Raw genomic sequence first — 19,031 nt, forward strand, 5'->3', positions numbered from 1 at the left:
GTATACTAGTGGATTTAGCCACAGAAGTACCCCTGAAATTAATGGGAATTGTCTGGCTAAATCCTTTCAGATGTCTTTGAAAATCTCCATTTATGTCTTCAAACATTAATAATTATCATCTCTATTTTCGTACCACACATGACCATGCACTCTAATCATTTGTATTGCAGAGGTTTTCCAAAAATTTTAAATTCTGTTTGGCCACTTCATAAGAAAGAACTTGTCTCACATACACACCTCCTTTTCCAGCATCGCAGTGCCGCTATGCTTAGCTCTCCGAGTCATTCTCCAGGAACCCCTAGCAAGGGCACTGTGGACAGTGTGGAGTGCAGTTTGGGAACCATGTCTTACTAGATTTATTGCCAATCCCAAGTGTAAAAAATGTTAGTCTCTAAGGTGCCACAAGTACTCCTGTTCTTTTTTGCGGATACAGACTAACACAGCTGCTACTCTGAAACCTGTCATTTAAAATCATGAGATTTTAAAAGGTAATATATTTAGGGCTGTTTTACATGACTTTTGGGTGTTTCAGCCTCTGGGGCACAAGATCACAGTTTCAAGCTTTTCCCTGCAACTAGGAGGGCTAGAAACTTTAAGAAAGAAAGCTGAGACTCTCATGTAAGCAGGAAGATGACTCCAGCAGCTGGGCTCTAACAAACATTCTCAGACTCACAATAAACTGGTGAGAATTAGCAGCCCTGCACTCAGGCCTGGATTCTTCAATGTGATCCATGGGCAGATTCCTGAACTGGTCCATAATCCTATGGAAGTGGGTGTCCAGGGGCGCAGGACTGGGGCTTGGTTATGATGTTATTATTAGATAAATGCTAACCAGGTTGGAGAGCCTGAACGTGGGGATTTAAACGAAAAGGGCTGCAATTAGAAGGTCTCACTGAAACAAGATCCCCGGCCACATCCTCAGCTACCCTCAAACCCCAGCGGGTCGCGAAGCCCGGCCTTAGGATGCCTCCCCCCGAGTGCCCGAGGAGTGCGCTCCCCAGGGAGGGAGGGAGGCAGGCGGCGGCTCTGGGGTGGGGGCTGTGCTGGTGTCGCCCGCCCCCTTGGGGACAGAGTCGGGCCCCGGAAGGGAGCTGGCCGGAGAGGCTGCCACGGGAGGCGCTGCTGCGCCCTGGAGGTGGGGTCTCGCCTGAGCCCCGCTGCCTCCTCCCGCGCCCCGGCAGGGAGAGGGGCTGCTCCAGCGCGGCGGGGGCCGCCTGCGGGGCCGGGCCGGCCTCCCCACCCCGAGGCGGCGGGAAGCGAGCTCCGCGGGGCCCGGCGGTATGTGGAGGAGGCAGCCGGGCCGGACAGGGCAGCCGCTGAGCCGGGGCGGGGAGGAGCCGGGGCGGGGCGCGATGCAGCCGCTAGAGCCGCTTCCCCGGGCCGCCTGCGCCGCCGAGTGAGGGAGGCCGCGGAGCTGCCACCCCGCCCGGGGAGACCGAGGCTGCGGTGAGCGGCGCTGCAGGGCCCGGTAGGTGGAGGCGGGGCTGGCGCGGGCGCGGCGGGGCTCCGTGCGCAGCGCCCACCCCGCGGAGGCGGTGCCGCCGCTGCCGAGCCCGCCCGGGGCGGGGGGAGGCCCGGCTGCGGGGCCGGCGAGCCGGGCGGGATGCTGCGCCGCCGGAGACTCGTCCCTGCAGCCCGGATGCCGCAGGCAGGGCAGACGGTCCATCTCCCGCGAGGGCCGGAGCTGTGGCTGCGCTTCCCGCTTGGCCCCTCCAGCCTCCTGGGGCGTTGGATGATGAGGGATTGCGAAAAAGCCCCCCGCCCCTGGATTAATGCAAACCTCCTAGGTACTAAAGACCAATAACCCACTGGCACTTCTCAGCCCAGCGGCCAGGGCCATGCATGGGGCTTCCAAAACCCAGAAAAGTCCAGGGAGCAAGGGTAGGTTTACACTAAAGACACTACAGCCTGCGGGCTGCTGTAGTGCTATGTCCACAGGAGCACTTTTGCTGGTAAAACTTTTGTCTGTCAGGATTGTGAACCTCCCTTTCCTGACAGACATAAGTTTCACCGACAAAAGTGCCAGTATGGACAGCACTATGTCAGTGGGAGAGCGTCTCCCTGACAGCGCAGACATAGGCTAACTCAGGCCAGGTCTGCACTACAGAGCTATGTCGGTATAACTGTCTGGCTCAGGGGTGTGAAAAATCCACACCCCTCAGTGACGTAGTTATACCAACCCACCCCCCACGTAGACAGCGTTATGTTGGCGGGAGAGCTTCTCCCATTGACAAAGCTTTCGCCTCATAGGAAGATGGATTAACTATGCCGATGGGAAAGCTCTCTCCTGTGGGTGTAGGAGCATTTTCATTTAAGTGCTCCAGCGGCCTGTGACGATGTAGCGTTTTTAGGCTATGTCTACTCTGTACCGCGATAAGTCGATCTAAGTTACGCTACTCCAGCTACGTAAATAACATAGCTGGAGTCGACGTAGCTTAGGTAGACTTAGTGCAGTGTCTACACCGTGCTGGGCTGACGACTTACCTTACTCTTCCTGTTCGGGGTGGAGTACCCGGGTCCACTGGAGAGCAATCTGTGGTCAATTTGGTGGGTCTTCACTAGACCTGTTAAATCGACCCCCGGTGCATCGATCACCGGAGCGTCAATCTGGCTGTAGTGTAGATGTAGCCTTAGTGTAGGCCTACCCTTAGACACATGCAATGCAAAGGACAGTCGGGGAGAGTGAGGAGTCCCTAAAAAGGGGTAGAACCCAGGAGATCACTTATACTCACTTATTTGAGAAACAAGGTGAGTGATGTAATATCTTCTATTGGACCAACTTCTGTTGGTGAGAGAGACAAGCTTTCAAACCACAGAGAGCTCTTCTTCAAGTTCCTTATTTGAAATTCATGTATCCTTTTTTGCTGAGGGTTGGTTCCCTTATAAGATTTTGGTGAGCGAGAGAGTGAGCCCATCTCCAAAGAAGGGATCCAAAGCAAAAATATCCTGAATATCTGTAACTTCTTATGAGTGAGTAATCAAGATTAAAATGCATGGTGGGAGAGTTTTTCCATGCCTACTAGTTCTATTAAGAATGCTGGGAGGTTAAAAGTAATGTCAGTACATTCAGTTCTCTTGTTGACAGTCAAGGGTCACTGTCAGAAATGAGAGGTATACTCCGTAGAGACTTGTCTAGCAAGCAAAATGAAGGAAATCTGCTGAGCTTTGTGAGGTTTTCTTCCCTTTATAAGAATAGGTGAGAGAGCTCTAAAAGGGTGGGTAGACATACATCTGGGAATTAATGTGTGATGCTGGTAAACCAAGTGCCAGGCCATAGAGATTAACTAAGAACCGACAAATTCATAGCTGGAACCAAACCAGCTCACTGTATGTTAGTTTTGTTCAAAATAGATATTAGTCTTATAAGAGTGTATTTAGCATTTAGTCTCTATGAAATGCTTTTAAGTTGCTGCATGCACTTGTAATGCTGTAATCCACGCTATAAGGAAATATGTAAGTTTTGCTTTATAACTTGGAAAATGTTTGCCTATCAAGATTAAACAAGCCATTAATGAACATTGTGACACAAAGGATTGGTGATTGTCCCTATCACACCTTGGAAATGCTATGTTCATCTCACAGACCTGAAGACTAAATGTAAAAGATAAAACGGAGAGTCACAAGAGAATTTTTCATCTCTTTGCTGCTTGAACTCTCACAGGGCCAGAGACTCTAAACTGAGGCAGGAGTTCCAGGAGGTTTATCCCTCGGTTTGCCCTGAAAGAGACATCTTGAATTGACAGATCATTACCACTTGTCTCCCTTAGGATTTAGATTGCAACTCATTTGTGTGTGTATATGTTGGCTTGCTTTAACCTATAAATAACTCTTATTTCTTTTTCCTAGTTAATAAATCTTTAGTTAGTTTATTACAGAATTGGCTACATGCGTTGTCTTTGTGTAAGATCTAGGATACCAATTGATCTGGGGTAAGTGACTGATCTTTTGGGACTGGAAGCAACCTGAATATTTTTTGATTTTTGGTGTAAGTGACCATTTCCCAACTTGCCTGGGTGGTAAGATAGACTGCAGAGCCTAGTGGGACTATGTTATACTCCATGGTAAGGCTGTTATAGTGATCCAGGAGTTCACATTTGTTACTGGGTTGGTGAAGTCTAAGTATAGAACACACCACCAGTTTGAGATGTCTGCCCAGTTTTTTACAGTCTGTCCTGAAGTTGACGCTTGCGGTCGTGAGTCACTCCAGACAGCGTGACAATTGGTGTAGTCTTGGCAGGATTCACATTCCACCGGTCAATTGGGTTTATAGCTCATAACCCCACTGCTATTAAAAGTTTAAATTTTATATTGAGTATTTAAGTATTTAAAGATTAGTCACAATGAGTGAATCACACTCAGATGAGGATCTTGAAACAAACAACATTGAAAAATTATGCAAAAAATAGGGGAATATCCCCAAAAGAAAGCCTCAGATCAAGAACTGAGAGCTGCACTCATAGACTTTGACTAAGGAGCAGGGTCTGAGCACCCGCCTATTCCAGATGCCACAGAGACTGCTGCAGTGGAACTGGTTCAACTGAAGCACCAGGCAGCCCAGGAAGAATGTGAGCACCAGGTACTGATGGTGGAACTCCAGATCAAGGAGAAGGAAGAAACTGGGGAGGTGGAGGAGAGAGCCTATGAAAGATGCAAAACCAATGCTGAAATTGGGGAGGAAGCTCACCGCAGATGCATGGAACAACTACAAGCTAAGGAGAGAGCACATCAGAAGCAGATGGAAGCCCACACCTTGCAGCTCAAAGTACTGGAGCAACAAAAGCAGCAGCCTCAGCCAGTGAGTACCCCACCCAAAGCATTACTCAAGGGGAGAAAGCCCACTCAAGAGACTGACTATTGAGGAATTCCTGTCCACCTTTGACAGATTGGGATCCACAAGATTCCAGAGGATAAGTGGATGCCAGTCCTTCTGACCAGATTACCTGGGAAGGCAAGACAAGTTTTTAATGATATGGAGCAAGATGGTGCTAAAGGTGTATAAGAAATTTAAAGAGAATATTTTGAAAAGGTTTAAGATTACCCCTGAGTCCTATTGATTGAAGTGTAGAAATCTTAAAATGTCTGACAATATCACGCATGTTGAATATGAGCCTAAAGGTAACTATGAAAAACAGTTTGTTCTGATGGTGCAAGAACTATTGTGAATGGTGACTGATGAAACAAAAGCAGCCATCTGTGGGGGGGGGAAAAAGCTTCCACTATTTTGGAGACAGCAGAAATTGCTGATGAATATATTGAGTCAAGGGTTCAAACCTCAGGGGAAGGGTAATCTCTCTGTTCCCCAGTTTAAGAGAAAAAAGGGGTCTAGGAATAAACCTAATCTCAACTTTGATTAAAAAAAACACCTCAAGGGATCCTAGGTTCTAAAAGCCCTTGCCCTCAGGGAGGGCAGGTAGTCTGCCATCGCTGCGGATCTCCTGGCCATATAAAGCCAAATTGTCCCAAACTTAAGGTCATCCCACGACCTGCATCCCCAATGCTACTACAGTGGCCCCAGAGGCAACAGCAGAGGAAGTGCATAGCACAGTGAATAATGTTAGGGCTCTGTCTTGGGAATCATAGAATCATAGAATATCAGGGTTGGAAGGGACCTCAGGAGGTCATCTAGTCCAACCCCCTGCTCAAAGCAGGACTGATCCCCGACTAAATCATTCCAGCCAGGGCTTTGTCAAGCCTGACCTTAAAAACTTCCAAGGAAGGAGATTCCACAACCTCCCTAGGTAACGCATTCCAGTGTTTCGCCACCCTCCTAGTGAAAAAGTTTTTCCTAATATCCAACCTAAATCTCCCCCACTGCAACTTGAGACCATTACTCCTTGTTCTGTCATCTGCTACCACTGAGAACAGTCTAGAGCCATCCTCTTTGGAACCCCCTTTCAGGTAGTTGAAAGCAGCTATCAAATCCCCCCTCATTCTTCTCTTCTGAAGACTAAACATCCCCAGTTCCCTCAGCCTCTCCTCATAAGTCATGTGTTCCAGTCCCCTAATCATTTTTGTTGCCCTCCGCTGGACTCTCTCCAATTTTTCCACATCCTTCTTGTAGCGTGGGGCCCAAAACTGGACACAGTACTCCAGATGAGGCCTCACCAATGTCGAATAGAGGGGAATGACCATGTCCCTCGATCTGCTGGCAATGCCCCTACTTATACATCCCAAAATGCCATTGGCCTTCTTGGCACGAAGGGCACACTGTGGACTCATATCCAGCTTCTCGTCCACTGTAACCCCTAGGTCCTTTTCTGCAGAACTGCTGCCGAGCCATTCGGTCCCTAGTCTGTAGCGGTGCATTGGATTCTTCCATTCTAAGTGCAGGACTCTGCACGTGTCCTTGTTGAACCTCATCAGATTTCTTTTGGCCCAATCCTCCAATTTGTCTAGGTCCCTCTGTATCCTATCCCTACCCTCCAGCGTATCTACCACTCCTCCCAGTTTAGGGAAGGTAGTGAAGAGCTTACTAAGAATGATAGAGTGAATGGCATAGATTGTAGGCTGGAGAGATACGGTGTCCCAAGGCACTTTGGGGAAGGAGAGTTTGGTAAAAGAAGCCAAACTCCCTGGTAAGAGTTTAAATACCTTAGCTTTGGCTGAGTTCTCTGTGACTGTGGCTCTGGTTAATATCTCCCTTGAGTGAGAGGATTTTAACAGTCAGAAATTTGCTGCCTGCTGATATTTTAATATGTAAGAACATTTTAGCCATGTCTAAGCAGGTTCATGTTCTAACATGCAGCCAGAGAGAGTGTGGCTCTGACTCACCTGCTTTGTCTGCGGATAGCAGGGAATACTGTGAGGGAGAGGGGAGAATATCCTCAATTCTTTGTCTATTGAGAGTAGCGGCTTGGCTTCAGAGGAAGAATGTGAGAATTCTTCTGCTGTGTCAGAGTCTGCTATAAATTTAAGTGAGGCTCAAAAGGAATTGGTGAAGGCTCAACAAGATGACCGTTCTCTGGGCCCTGGAGAGTTGCAGCTCAGAATAATACCCTGGTTGAGGAAGGAGAAGGTAGATTTTTTTTATCAGAGGTTTGTTGTATAGGCAGGCTCCCACAGGGAGAAAGAGATGGTCCTGCTGAGATTTGCAAGCAGGTAGAGTTTGTGCTTGAGAAGTACAGGAGAGAATTGCTCCAATTAGCTCATGATTGTCCATTTGCAGGATGCTTAAGAGTGGAGAGAATCTGTGGCAGGCTTAAAAAGAATTTCTATTGGCCTCAGCTGTTTGAGACAGTAATAGATACTGTGCGAGTTGTGCCTTATGTCAGAAGCATAAGAGGTCAAAGGGACCCTGCAAACCACTTTTGCAACCTCTGCCCATTATTAAATAGGTGTTTGCCCAAGTGTCGGTGGATATTGTGGGCCCCCTCAATAAACGTTCCAGGAATGGAAAAAATATAGGCCTAATTTACGCTACATGGTTAGGTCGACACAAGGCAGCTTATATTGACCTAACTGTGGACACATCTTCAGTTAAATTTGGCTCCTGCTAGTGTAAGTACCCCGCTACACTGATTTAATAACACCACCTCCCCGAGCAGTGTAGAGTCACAGTTGATGTAGTTAGATCAATGCAGTCAGAGTGTAGACACTGTGCTACTTGAGTAAGGTGACCAGATGTCCTGATTTTATAGGGACAGTCCTGATATTTGGGGCTTTATCTTATCTAAGCACCTATTACCCTCCGCCCCATCCCAGTTTTTCACACTTGCTGTCTGGTCACCCTATGCTTACGTAAACTGTTACTGGACTCCAGCACTTGTCCCACAATGCCCCACACTGATGGCTCTGGTCACTGTTGTGAATTTCTCTGGTCAGGTGGATAGAAAGCTGCCCCTCCCCTTTAAAGTTCCACATATTTTTGAAATTCCTTTTCCTTGTTGCCTGGCTTGGCGAGCACACCTAGCAACTCTCCATTGTTAAGTGTAACTGCTCAGCTGATCATGTCGGCTACATGCAGCAGACACACTTTTGCCTGCTGTGATATACAAGATTCCACCACCTCCCTAGGTAACCCATTCCAGTGCTTCTCCACCCTCCTAGTGAAATAGTTTTTCCTAATAGCCAACCTAGACCTAGTGCAACTTGAGACCATTGCTCCTTGTTCTGTCATCTGCCACCACTGAGAACAGCGTACCTCCATCTTCTTTGGAACCCCCCTTCAGGTAGTTGAAGGCTGCTATCAAATCCCCCCTCACTCTTCTCTTCTGCAGACTAAATAAGACCAGTTCACTCAGCCTCTCCTCATAAGTCATGTGCCCCAGCCCCCTAATAATTTTCAGCTTTCAGAGTAGCAGCCGTGTTAGTCTGTATTCGCAAAAAGAAAAGGAGTACTTGTGGCACCTTAGAGACTAACAAATTTATTTGAACATAAGCTTTCGTGAGCTACAGCTCACTTCACTGGATGCATTCGGTGGAAAATACAGTGGGGAGATTTATATACATAGAGAACATGAAACAATGGATGTTACCATACACACTGTAACGAGAGTGATCACTTAAGGTGAGCTATTACCAGCAGGAGAGCGGGATGGGCGGGGGGAACCTTTTGTAGTGATAATCAAGGTGGGCCATTTCCAGCAGTTGACAAGAATGTCTGAGGAATGGTGGGGGGTGGGGAATAAACATGGGGAAATAGTTTTACTTTGTGTAATGACCCATTCACTCCCAGTCTTTATTCAAGCCTAAGTTAATTGTATCCAGTTTGCAAATTAATTCCAATTCAGCAGGACTCTCTCTGAAGGAACAATAATCCACACCGCGTAGAGTCAAGCACAGGAGTTTATTACGCACAGCGCTGGTGGAGTGTCACTTTGCTTATCAGGCTCAGAGACGCTGCAAAACAATTAGTTACAATAGATTATATATTGTGCTCATTGGACGGAGAGAAGCGACGGGGATGGGTTTTCCCAAACCCCTGGATAGGTTCCAGCAGCAAGACAAGATAAGCACAATAAGCCAATGGTCTAAAAGATTACATAATGGTTCTGCCCAAGGACCAAATTAACATATTACTGACACACAGGTAATTACCCCCAAACTATGTCTATTAAAGTATATAGGTTAAATCCTAATTTTGGGGTCCAGGGGAATGAGGTAGCAGCTCTCCCAGTTGACCAACAGGTACATTACTGGAGATTTAAAGCAAAAAAGCAGTAACTTAGTACTTAAGAATAACAATCATTTATAAATTTACCCTTGCATTTCTGTGGGCTAGGATTGGCATACATCTGTGAGGGGAGGGTGTCATAACTCATGTTGATCATATTAGGCCTCTACCCGAACTCTGTCTGGGATCTGAGGGGTATTGTAACACTATTTCCCTCCTGCGTTACGGAGTAACCGTGAGGCCTTTCTCAGTGCTTCATGTGTCTATAACTCGCGATAAGGATGCTCAGTTACATTCGGAGTTATGCTGACTCTGCTCACTGACTAGAAACACACAAAGTTATGTGTTTACCTCAGCTTTCTCTTAGCCATGTATTGTTCTTTGTTAGCTAGTCCTCATCCGGGCCTATATGAAAAGTTCTTAGCAGAAACTATAGTTAAGATCTTACAAATGGATTTTGGCCCTTCACTCTCCAATTTGTCCACATCCCTTCTGTAGTGCGGGGACCAAAACTGGACACAATACTCCAGATTTGGCCTCACCAGTGCCGAATAGAGGGGAATAATCACTTCCCTCGATCTGCTGGCAATGCTCCTCCTAATGCAGCCCAATATGCCGTTAGCCTTCTTGGCAACAAGGGCACACCGTTGACTTATATCCAGCTTCTCGTCCACTGTATTTCCAGGTCCTTTTCTGCAGAACTGCCGCTTAGCCAGTCGGTCCCCGGCCTGTAGCGGTGCATGCATACAGCAAGCTCTCCTGGACTCCTTTCCCGTTAGTTCCCTGAGGGAGTCAAAGTCTGCTTTTCTGAAGTCCAGGGTCTGTATTCTGCTGCTCTCCTTTCTTCCTTTTGTCAGGATCCTGAACTCGACCATCTCATGGTCACTGCTGTCCAGGTTGCCACCCACTTCTACTTCTCCTACCAATTCTTCCTTGTTTGTGACCAACCCCTAGTTGGTTCCTCCAGCACTTGCACCAGGAAGTTGTCCCCAACACTCTCCAAAAACTTCCTGGATTGTCTGTGTACTTCTGTATTGCTCTCCCAGCAGATGTCAGGGCGATTGAAGTCCCCCATAAGAACCAGGGACTGCGATCTGGAAACTTCTGTTATCCAAAGAAAGCCTCATCTACCTCATCCTCCTGGTCTGGTGGTCTATAGCAGACGCTCACCTCGACATAACCTTTGTTGTTCTCACCTCTAAACTTAACGCAAAGACTCTCAACAGGCTTTTCTCTAGTTTCATACTAGAGCTCTGAGCAATCATACTGCTCTCTTACATACAGTGCAACTCCTCCATCTTTTCTCCCACTCCTGTCCTTCCTGAACAGTTTATGCCCATCCATGACAGTGCTCCAGTCATGTGAGTTACCCCACCAAGTCTCTGTTATTCCAGTTACATCATAGTTCCTTGACTGTGCCAGGACTTCCAATTCTTCCTGTTTGTTTCCCAGGCTTCTTGTACAGGCATCTAAGATAACGAGCCAATTGTCCTACTTTCTCAGTATGAATCGGGAGGCCTCCCCTGTTGCACCCTCTTTAATAAATGTATTAAAGAGCAAAAATGTGATAGTACTTTTAGAACTGGTGACAGAATATTATAGCTGGCTGGCTTTAGGGTTCCTTGGAAGTTAGGGCAGATAGTTGAGCACAGGGAGCGGGAGGCAACCAAAGAGATGGTGAGGAAGCTTTTCTGATCTCACCACCCTACAGAACAAATTGGTGGTATTGAAGTGAGAGACAGGGAAGAGGCTGAAAAGTCCCTATGTGCTCCAGAAAGAGAAGACTCAGAAGAAACTTAAAACTACAGATAAGAAAAAAATAACGGGATTAAAACTAAATGCAGAAGGAAGCAGAAGAGCTTAAAAAGGAAAAATATCTCTAAATAAAAGAAGCACTTCAGAAACAAACAAAATTAAAGGGACAGAGGAAGCAGGTAAATATATGAATGAACTAGCAGAATGATGGAAAACAAAGATAAAGAGGAGAGATTGGAAATATCTTGATATTCAGGAACCCTGGTTTGGAGTGTGATAGAGCATCCCCCTAGAAAGATTTAGAGAGAAGGAAAATGTAAGGTTTTGCTTTTTGTAAGTTCTTAAGGGGCATTGTTTTAAATGAGCATAATCTCTAAACAGGGTTTACTTTTGAAATCAGTTACCTTTATTTAGAATCCTGAGTAGTCTTGGTTCCTCAGATAGTTAAAGAGCTGGTTAATATTGAGGGAGCTTGGTTAGCTGCCTGGGAGCAAACTCCAGGGCCCACTGTTTATATATAAGTTATGGTGAATCCTGTGTGAAAGCTATATGATCAATATACATCTGTGGTTGGAGAAAGTAGATAATGTGTCTACCAAAAGATTAGATGAAAATCGCGTAACTTCTCTGCCACAGCTTCTCCATGTGTAAAATGAGAATGATAATAGTCATGGCTACGGGGCTGGCTGTACCTCTGTCCCCTTTCTAGTCTCTGAGTGCACCCCCTCAGGTGATAGGCCTCTTGTGTTTTCCTATCTTGGGGTGGAATCATTCTTCCACCCTTAGACCAGGATCTGGCTGTGGTTTCCTATATATACCAACTGCTACTACCCTGCAGATCTGAGTACAGTACATTGAACCTGTCTGCTCCTCTCTGATAGTCTAACACACCATCTTAGAAATCGAATACATAAATCACATTTGGGGATACAGGTTAATAATCCTTACTGAGCACCCACATATTCATCACAATAACAAAACTTGTCTTCCTAGCAGATATGTTATGAATATTAAAGGATGAATTCTGCCTCCCTTATTTGTGTTTAGTAGACCTTACTCTGAGTAATCCTGTTATTTTCTGAAGAGCTACTCAAGGAATGAGGTACCATTAAACATGAGTAAGAATTCCAAAAAATGGTGCTAAATTGGTGAAGGGCCTCCTGGCTCATATTTTGTATCTGCTTCTGATCACTAAGAGTCTAATAAATTTTTCAAGTGCTGGTGGAAGTACTAGGAAGTCTGTAAACAAGAGTAAAAGTTTTGGCTCAATTGCTAGAAGATGTTGCTGTCGTGGGTGTTGTGATAAACTGGAAAAGGTCACCTCTGAGACTTGAGACTCTAGCATGAATCTTAGGGAAAGGGCTGTAACACGTTGTGCTAGAATGAAACCTATTTTTGAACTATTGCTGATTTGAGTCTGGAAAGAAATCAGTGGGAACTTGCTCTAGAATTCCAGTCATAGTACTTGCCCTTTCTGGCCTCCAGTTTTCGATAATGGAGTAAAGCCTGATTCAGAAACGTTGTGCTTAGAAGATGGGAATTGACCTAGAAATGGAAGACAAGGTATTTGTCCTCCTGTGAGGGTAGGGGAGATGAATCTTCTACAGTGTCTATAAAAATCCAAAGGATAGTTGACTGGAATGCGACTGAGCATGGTTTTTAAGAAGAAAACTCTTAAAGTATGATAATGAAGGAAACTATCTTTCAACAGCCAAATTAAAAATGATACATTGAAGGGGTGGGGGAGCTAATAATTTAGCTAAGCCTCACCACGTTATTGTGAGGTAATATTAATATTTGACATTTGTATGTTAGATCCTCGTTTTGTTAAGAGCTATCAAAGTTTCATTATCATATTTATCTTCACGGAGAAGAGTTCTCTTAGAGGTGAAGTGCAAATACCCAAGTTCAGGCCCTTGGGTATCTTGTGTTTATCCAGCACCAGTTGAGGCAGTACTGATATTGAAAGCAGGGTTAGGAATACAGCTTCTGCTTCATTCTTGCAATGAAACAACAACACCTGAGGGATCTCAGGTCTTAGCAGGTAAATGGAGATTGAACTAGAATTTTAAAAAGTTGTATAGACTTAACCTTTACGGATGGGATTTGCAAAAGCACTCAACATTGGTCTAGCTGCTCCCATGGAAGTCAATTGCTAAGATGTCAGCTGCTGATCAAAACTAAACAAAACCGACATGCAGCCTTCTTACCCCAGTATATCTGCAAACTACATGCATAAATAGCCTACCACTGTTACTCCATCCTCTCTCCCATTCCTCTTTGGTTCACCACCTGTTGTACTTTGCCTTTAAACCAATAACTTGATCCTGCAATCTTTCCAAGTGAAACTTTTAACCTTCCTGAAGCCCTGTTGACTTTGATGGGGCTCTGTAAGAGAAAAAGGGCTTGCCATGTGGATCCGATTGCAGGATGGGGGCCCAGAATAGTCATGTCTTTGGGGCAGAAATATTCTTTTACTACCCTTTCATACAGCACCCGAGCATGATGGCAGCCTTGACCAGGCTAGAGTCTCTAGCAGCTACTAGAACACTAGTAATAAAATTATATCATAACTGTAAAAGTATTATATATATTAAAGGTGATATTGTTATAAAGTTTACTCCTCTAGGTGTATTTGACTTCAGGCAAAAATATAATATGTGTGTTTTAATGTCAGCTATACAAAGTACTGGTTTTATAAAATAGAAAAAAATATATTTCGTATGTTGTAATTTTTACTTTTTTTTAAGCAGGAAGATACAAAAGTTTTATATGGCTCACATCTGACAACATGCACCATCAGTGGCTGCTGTTAGCTGCATGCTTTTGGGTGATATTCATGTTCATGGTTGCTAGCAAGTTCATCACACTGACTTTTAAAGACCCAGATGGTAAGTTCACCTTTAATTAAATTTGATATAATACAGAGTATTGAACAATGTTCTGTCCAAAAGTGACAGTGTAATCATTGTGCCCAAAGCAGATCCCAACACATTGTTATCTCTTTGTGTATTTTAGAGGATTAGAGATTGGAGCAGTGCATTTTATAAATTGCTAGCAAGTGACAATGCTAATACGTCTACAGTTTACATTCTTGTTTATAACGATCTGAAGAAATGACATTGCTACCAGATTCATACATTTGGGAACAGAGGGGGTTACATTTTGAAAGTCTGCCTTTTAATAAACAAGTTCTTGAACCAATTCAAATTCAACATCTTAGTCAGTAAACAAATGGTGTGTGTTTGAAGCAGTGCAGAACAATCCCCTGAATTGTTTCGTTCCTTATTAGAGAGAAGGGAGATTTCACAGTAACTACATAGTCTTTATTTTCTGCACCATTTTAAATACTTGCCATCCAGTTACAGCATTCAAGAGACATTGTGTAAAGTTTGATTAGCAGTGCACGTACCCTAACCTCCCCTGTCTTGCTCCTTACTTTCAGTTTTATCCTCTGCTGTTTGATTGACAAATAGCTTATAGCTTTTGCTTAGCCTAAGTAGCCCAGATGGTATTAGACTGATAAGGAGTTTTAAAGCCACTTGATGACACTACACAGCATGGCACATTCTCTATATACTGATGTGTTGCTGTTAACAAGCAGACCTGCAGGGAGCGTATGATGAAAGCACTGACATGACATGCAGATAGTGTTTTTGAGAGAGAGTGTGAGTGTGAGATGTTAGAAGATACCTCTATTCTTGTTAAGACACTTAAAGAGTAAGGTCATCAGTTCAGTTCTTTTCAATGACTTGTCAATGGATAAATGGCACAGTTAAGTTCACTTAAATGGCATACTTGGTAGTGTCTGCAGTCTTATTCAGCAAGGCTTACAGATGTGAACTCTTTGTAGCTGTTGTCGCTGCAGGCTATTTCTGTGCTCTGTTATGGCTGCAGATGAGCTGATCTGACTTTAGTTAGATAACTTTTATTACTTTGTACTATGCTTATTCTTGAAGCAGTAAATGAAATAAAGGTGACCAATGATTTCCACAATAACAATGAATTGCTATAAGCATCTTATACATGAGGCTGCCTGCCACAGCTTTCCATCAGGAAATGTCAAGAGAATTCAGATGTAATTATTTATTTTTAACCTTTTAGTTGGAATACCCACTCACCCCTTTTCTTTTTTGTACCTGCCAATTTTTTGGGTCGAAGCTGATTCCTTTCCCCCCAGAATTGCTATTGGAACAGAAGACAATGTAATTCCTTAGGCTCCAATCCTGCAAAGCCATAAGCGCATAGTTAACTTTACACACTGCGAGTAGCCCTATTGATTTTATTGGGAGTATTCACATAGATTATGTACATACCTCTGCAGAATCAGAGCCTTATTTGTTGTGCTAAGTAACTGCCATCCAGTGATATTGTGTAGAATGTAGACAGCTGTAAGAACAGTGTTTGTTAGCTAAAGATTTCTGGAAAGGGATCATAAACATTAGTTTTGTGTATGACTTACCAAAATGATGGCTGAGGGGGAAGAGCGAGAGTAATTTTGGCCCCGAACTGTTTTGACCCAGAAATATTTAATAGTGATAGAAAAACTGTCTAATTACTGATTACTTATAAAAAAAATATTCTGACCCTCCTAAATGACATGCTGTCAACTCTTGTGAGACAATTTAAAGGTAGAAAATACTATTTGTTTGAGTTAACTCAACCAGTTTTCATAAGATGTATGTTTTGTCCAAATTGCTTTTGTGGATAGCTTTTTAGGTCTTTATTTGCTCCTGTGATTAAGTAGGCAATTCTCTGGCTTATTTTTACTCATGTTTTTGCAACATGGGCCCGGGTCCTGCAATGATTTGTGCTTGGGCAGACTGCTTCAGCTTTGCAGTTTGGCTCACCTTTGCAGTTTGGCTTCTGCTTACAGGAGCTCATTGCAGGATTGGGGCCTTAGAGATGAACTGATTCTTTGGGTTCTAATCTGGTCTCCAGTGAGACATGATTCGCTTTGCCTTCTCTTTGATTTTTCTGTCTTATCTGCCTGTATCCTCAAAAATAAATAACTGACTTCCTTCCCCTTGTCTTTATAGAAGTGGTAGTTTCCATTTTGTTTAATCTCCTCCTGCTATGATATACAAGCTTTTAGCAAGCATTGATTATCCTCCTGCACCTCAGTATGCTTAAGTTACGTAACTTTTTTTCACTACCACTACTTAATTTTCCTATTACTACTCCTGAACTAATTTGAAGAAGAATAAACCTACTTGGCAGGTAAGATGGCTTAGCTTGCAATTTGAGACACTTCTGTTCTAGTTTCAGCAATAATAAATACTCACCAAGATTCATGATTGTCCTGAAATTGCGGGTGGCTTGCTCTTTTAAGTATTTTTTATATATCTGTAAAAATGTGAGAGTAATGTAATGAAGTGCCATATACTGTCTTGATGAATTATTATTGTAGGAGACATCTTAAGCTGTAGGGCAGAGGGTTGGGAATCTTTGTTTGTTTGAAAGCTACAATAGAATTTTATTTTTGAGGGAAGGCTTTGCGTGTGTGGCGTGCATGTGTGTCCCAGAAGCATCTTTGCAACTGTCATTTATTTATCATTTGTACTGTGGATCGTGCCTAGTAGCTCCAGTTATGGATCAGGACACGATAGCACGACAAACATAAAACAAAAAGGCTGTAAGGTCTTTGGAGTAAGGGCTACTGCAGTATAAGACGGGAGACCAGGTGAAGACAGCCAGCAGATGGGGAACACAAGGGAACAGTCTTCCTTTTTTCCCCGTTTGTCTTCCTGCTCACTTCCCCTTCTCTCTCCCTCCTGTGCTACTTTGTTCTATGTATGAACAAAGTTGAATTGACAGGAAATTGAGGAGTTTCCCTAAATTTCATTTTGCTGTTGCCGTGAAGGGAAATGGCAAAATCTGATTACTTCCTCTTTACTCCAATTTCAGATTGCTACTTTGCACCCTGTGCAAACAGTAAAGTTAAAGTGAAAAGATCTTCTAAATTTCACTTTGCACTACAGGCACATGAATGAAGCAACAAGTGCTGGCTGGTGCTTCTCTTTGTACTAGGACAAATGGAGACAAGTAACTATCTTCACAGAAGAAAAAAAATATAGAGCGCTAAACTGCGGGGGGGGGGAACCAGTATGACCCAACCCTTTACAATTAATACTCATAGTGAGGATTATCCTCAAAAATATTGTACTCAGTTGACAAGGGGCTTGTTTATTTTACTTTATTTTGTTTAGCAATTGTTCTTTAAATCAATTATTTGTTTTCCATATTTTATGAGTATGGCATTTTTTCCCTTCTGCCCTGGACCAAATATTCCTCTGAGTACACAGGGTGTAGGGGAAGGTAAATGCAAATTCCCCACCCTTGGTTATGCAAAAGCTTTTTGAAGGTACACCCTAAGGAGTGGGCCATTGTGAGCTGATCACCTTTTACATAAGGCCAAGAGCAAAGTCTGAAGCTGTATAAAGGAAGGACTGAAATGCTTATGGTGGTTCTGAGTCTGAATGTGAGACTGTCACAAATTTGTTGCCACGGGGAAAAACCAGTTCTGAGTTCTGAAGGACTGACACCTTGTTGAAGTTAGGGTGACCTCTGAGAAGATTTTTAGCATGTGTGTAGGTTTTTTTTTTTAATTTTTAATATGTTTTCTATGTAATGCTTTCACCTTAAAAATAGTATGTGCTTGCTTAAAAAGAGTTGTGTTGCTAACTTATAACTACAGATAATACACTGATTCTAGCCTCTGGAGAGAAAGCAAAGTGCAAATACTGGCCTTTTGGGCAGTCTAGCTTGCTGGGAATATCACGGTGTAGGCAGGGAACTGTGCAGCCTGGAAAAACCCTGGTCAGGAAGAAGAGAGAAGTGGATGTCAGCCCAAGAGAGGTGATGGCTGAGGAGCTGGGAACCTGGAGTGGGTACCCTTATGAACCATAAGGAGGAATACAGGCACAGTTGCCCTGAACGGTGACATTTACAACAGGACAAACCTGCATACTAAGATGCGCAAACACTGATGTATTAATTTTCTTTTTGGCTATACTTAGCTGAGCTTACAGAAAGTAAAAATCTCCTGCTGTCAAACCCATATAGTTATGCTTATTTGTCTACTGAATATAATTTAAATATCATACATTAATGTCTCGAACAATATGTGAAATGACTAGATGAATCTTTTTTACAGGCTGGATTTATGAATTCTTATGTTTCTCTGCTCTTCCTTATGCAATGTTAATAAAAGCCTAATAAAGACATAGCACAATATTAATCCCTGGTGTAATCCTACTGAAATTATACCAGGGGTGAATTACACCTTTAGCAGCCAACATCCCAGAAGAGGACATCCTCTAAAATATTAGTGAGCCATATTGTGCCATGTTTGTTTCAGTAACCTCCCATTTTGAAGAAAGCCCTAAAATGTGTGTGTTGATTCAAGAATTGATACCAGTAGTTGGCTGTAATGCAGAAATAATTGTCCATTTTTCTATAATTTTCTCCTCTCTCATTCTTATCTAGTATATGGTGTCAAGCAAGAGCCATTAATGCTGACAGCTATGACAAAAGTTGAAAAGATACAAGTGCCAGAGGAGAAATGTTTGCCTGAAGAATTCCAGGTGCCTGCTTTTGAGATAACTGTTCAGTTTGCTGAAAAATGTGTGAAAATATGGAGTTAATGAAAGAAAGCTCTTGTTTTAGGGCATCAGGAATTGCTGGACAAGAAATATGTACTTGGCCCTTTTATTTAGAATAAGTTAGGTGGACGTCATACTGTTCTTCTTGGAGTTGTCATGGGGTTCACTCACTGCTGGGGTGCCTCCTTGCGGCTGCACCTGGGAATTAGTTCCGAACTGGTCTGACATACCCTTCTTAAGTTGCTTGCCCCTGGTTTCTCTCTTTCTCTCTCTCCACTCAAGTTACTTCCTCTCTGTGACTTGCCCGGTGGTCTCTTTCTGGAGTCAGGATGCTCCCTCTTCATGTCTCAGCCTTCCGGCCAGTCACTATTTAGATCTCACCTTCCGCGGTATCAAAGTCCCACTGGACAAGCTGTTTCAGGCCGTCTTCTGATCCACTGCCAAGTCTGTGCCACTTTCCCAGTAGCCGGTAGGGCAAATCAGGCCCAGCCACTACTCCAGGTTCCAGCCCACTATATTTATTTTTGTAATTAGACTGTGTCTCCCCCCGTACCCCCTTC

At 43.8% G+C, this 19,031-nt stretch overlaps 1 protein-coding gene across 8 annotated transcripts in view; it reads left to right on the plus strand.

Annotated features, from left to right (window-relative positions):
* Positions 1-1,109: 1,109 nt before the first annotated feature.
* CHST10 (carbohydrate sulfotransferase 10) overlaps positions 1,110-19,031 on the plus strand; it is a 28,808-nt gene continuing 10,886 nt past the window's right edge. Inside the window, exons 1-3 of one of the 8 annotated variants that reach the window (XM_037898252.2) lie at positions 1,110-1,278; positions 13,621-13,758; positions 18,356-18,453. In XM_037898252.2, coding sequence (XP_037754180.1) covers positions 13,659-13,758; positions 18,356-18,453 — 198 coding nt within the window. In that variant the 5' untranslated portion in view covers positions 1,110-1,278; positions 13,621-13,658. The other 7 variants (XM_037898241.2, XM_037898248.2, XM_043537028.1 and 4 more) reach the window with 7 other exon arrangements.

This window comes from Chelonia mydas, chromosome 1, assembly GCF_015237465.2.
Source record: "Chelonia mydas isolate rCheMyd1 chromosome 1, rCheMyd1.pri.v2, whole genome shotgun sequence".
NCBI lineage: Eukaryota > Metazoa > Chordata > Testudines > Cheloniidae > Chelonia > Chelonia mydas.